A 2,410-nucleotide genomic window follows, 5' to 3' on the forward strand; every position below is an offset into this window, starting at 1 on the left:
ATGCAACGATCTGAGAAGTAGTTCCCTTCAGCTCATCCTCCCAATACAAAATAAGAGTGCATAACAAATGAATTATACATTATTTCTTATCAATCAAATCATCATGAGAAACTACGCACAACTTTTCAATCAGTCACCTTCAAACAAATACAATAAATGGTGACCTGTGTAATTCAATTACCACATTTAACAGTGACCTCTAAAGTGGAAGTTCAAGTATCACATCAAATTTATTGTATTTACAAGCTGCAAATTCCACTTTTGTACGTATTTTGAATTCCTAAAGCCAAGTTACATATAAGAACAAGATTGTTTGCTTGATCAAATCATAAATCCAAGTTACACTTTACTTATTCGTTTATCAAAGCTAAATGTTAATAATATATATTGTTATCTTGTCGATATGATTTTATTGCTTACTATAGAGGAAACAAATTAGATCATTTATGCATGATATATTACAATTATAAAAGATTGTTACAATAATAGTAAACATCCTCTTTTCTATCATTTTGTTTTTCTTGGGTCGACCGTTTCATCTAATGATATGCTTGTAACACAAATACTTTTAATCAAGAAATCAGTATTTATTTGGATTGAATATCGTAGTGATACAAGGTATACTAGTTCATATCTTTTGATATTTGGACATGGATTTTTTTTTATCAAAACAAGAACATATATTAGTGCTTTTAGTTCTTGTTGGAGCACTTGTCTGAGCATGAATCCACACAGTCCGCAACTTTGTCTACATCTGATCATTCCACAAACAACAATAATAAACCATCAATTATATAATTTTCAACTAAAATCCATAATAGTATATATTATGTTTTGACAACAAATAAGATACTAAGTATATTTATATATATTGTTATCAATTAATAAGATCTGTTCATATAATAGAAAGAAAAAAACTTACTCGGATTTTTGAGGGATGAAAGAGAAGCACAATGATTAGTAGCACAACCAAGCTTGCAAAAGTAATCAATATGATCGGATCCCCTCGCCAAAAACATTTGAGAAGGAGGAGAAGGAATACTTGATGTTGGAGGAGAAAGACAAGTAAGGAGGCAAGTGAATGGACACAAAAGTAATTTTGGTAACTGCTTCTGAACGGCACAACCATCAATACAACTTGGATAACAAGTTCTAAAAGATAGAGTGTCTTGAGCTTGTGTCTGAACCACAAAGTTCCCCATTACCATCACTACTATCATTGAAATGAATATTATGTTCACTCTTTTGCTTTCCATTTTTTCTCTCTTTTCTTTTTGGTTTGAAGAGATGATTGATTATATAATTTGAGGTATTTTTTTTCTTGTTGCTAGTGGATATTGTTAGCTTCTGTTGTTAATGTTCGTTTAAATAGAGATTGTGGAACGTTTTGTATAATATTATTGGCAGAGAAAAAAGGAAAAAAATCTTTTGTAATGATTGACATTTCTATAGTCAACAAATTTACAACATATTAGGTGTAATTATGGAGCGGATTTTAATTATTATAATAATATCTTTTAATTTTATTTATTTCTAGTTTGGTGATTATATTATATTGTTTGTGAGGTAAGAGTTTGCATTAACGTAAATATGTGCAAGCTTTTCAGATATCATCTACTTAAATACATGAATCTACTTTTTCTTGTTTTGACATCTCATGCATATGTATGAGTGTGCTTTCAAAATATATGTATTAATGTGTATGAAAAATTATTTTATTTGATGATCACAGTTTATATCGTATTCAAATTTACTTGTTTACAATAGTATAGTAACCATCTAGTTTCTTACGAGGACAATGTGGAGATAAATTATAGTATGTTACATTTATAACCTCTCATAAAATGAATAATGATTTACGTACATAAGTTCTATATTGTGCAATACAGTTTTTTTTTTTTTTTGACTAAAAAGGTTAAATCCGGATCAATTAAAGATACATACCTAACTTTCGGATGGAGGTACAACCCACGGATATACCCTCTCCTGGACATTTAAATGAGCCGAAAGTAATAACTCATATCCGTGTGGCCAACAGGGTTCGAACCAGGGTTCGCCGTATTAGGTATATTCCCTCAAGCGCCACTGGACTACCACTAGTGGTTTGTGCAATACATATTTTAAACTAAAAACTTGTAACTTGCGTGCTAAAACTAAATATATTTAAATTTTGAGATCTAAAATCATCAAATTTTCTTAAAGATTTTTATAGTACTGTTGCTATAACTTATTTGCGAATAATATCTGAGCAAAATAAAACTATATGCTTAAATATAGTTCCTAGTTCACAGTTCTATTATTGATTTGCTAATAATAGAAGAAAAATATCAAATACAATAAACAAAATGTAACACCCGTCTCATTAGGAGACTAACTCCAAATGCCCTTATGGAAAAAAATTCATTCTTCT

At 29.6% G+C, this 2,410-nt stretch overlaps 1 protein-coding gene across 1 annotated transcript; it reads right to left on the bottom strand.

Annotated features, from left to right (window-relative positions):
- Positions 1 to 580: 580 nt before the first annotated feature.
- Positions 581 to 1,314, bottom strand: LOC106320593 (thionin-like protein 2). Its single transcript, XM_013758976.1, has 2 exons — positions 923 to 1,314; positions 581 to 754 (listed from the first exon to the last, which is right to left on the bottom strand). The coding sequence occupies exons 1-2, from the start codon at positions 1,254 to 1,256 to the stop codon at positions 693 to 695; spliced, it is 396 nt and encodes a 131-aa protein (XP_013614430.1). The 5' UTR covers positions 1,257 to 1,314; the 3' UTR covers positions 581 to 692.
- Positions 1,315 to 2,410: the final 1,096 nt, after the last annotated feature.

This window comes from Brassica oleracea, unplaced genomic scaffold (assembly GCF_000695525.1).
Source record: "Brassica oleracea var. oleracea cultivar TO1000 unplaced genomic scaffold, BOL UnpScaffold00969, whole genome shotgun sequence".
NCBI classification, from domain to species: domain Eukaryota; kingdom Viridiplantae; phylum Streptophyta; class Magnoliopsida; order Brassicales; family Brassicaceae; genus Brassica; species Brassica oleracea.

Excerpts from the sequence above, each read along its gene's own strand:
- LOC106320593 (XM_013758976.1), bottom strand. The coding sequence starts at position 1,256 with ATGGAAAGCAAAAGAGTGAACATAATATTCATTTCAATGATAGTAGTG. Across the intron at positions 755-922 it reads TTCATCCCTCAAAAATCCGA|ATGTAGACAAAGTTGCGGAC; the intron begins GTAAGTTTTTTT and ends TGGAATGATCAG.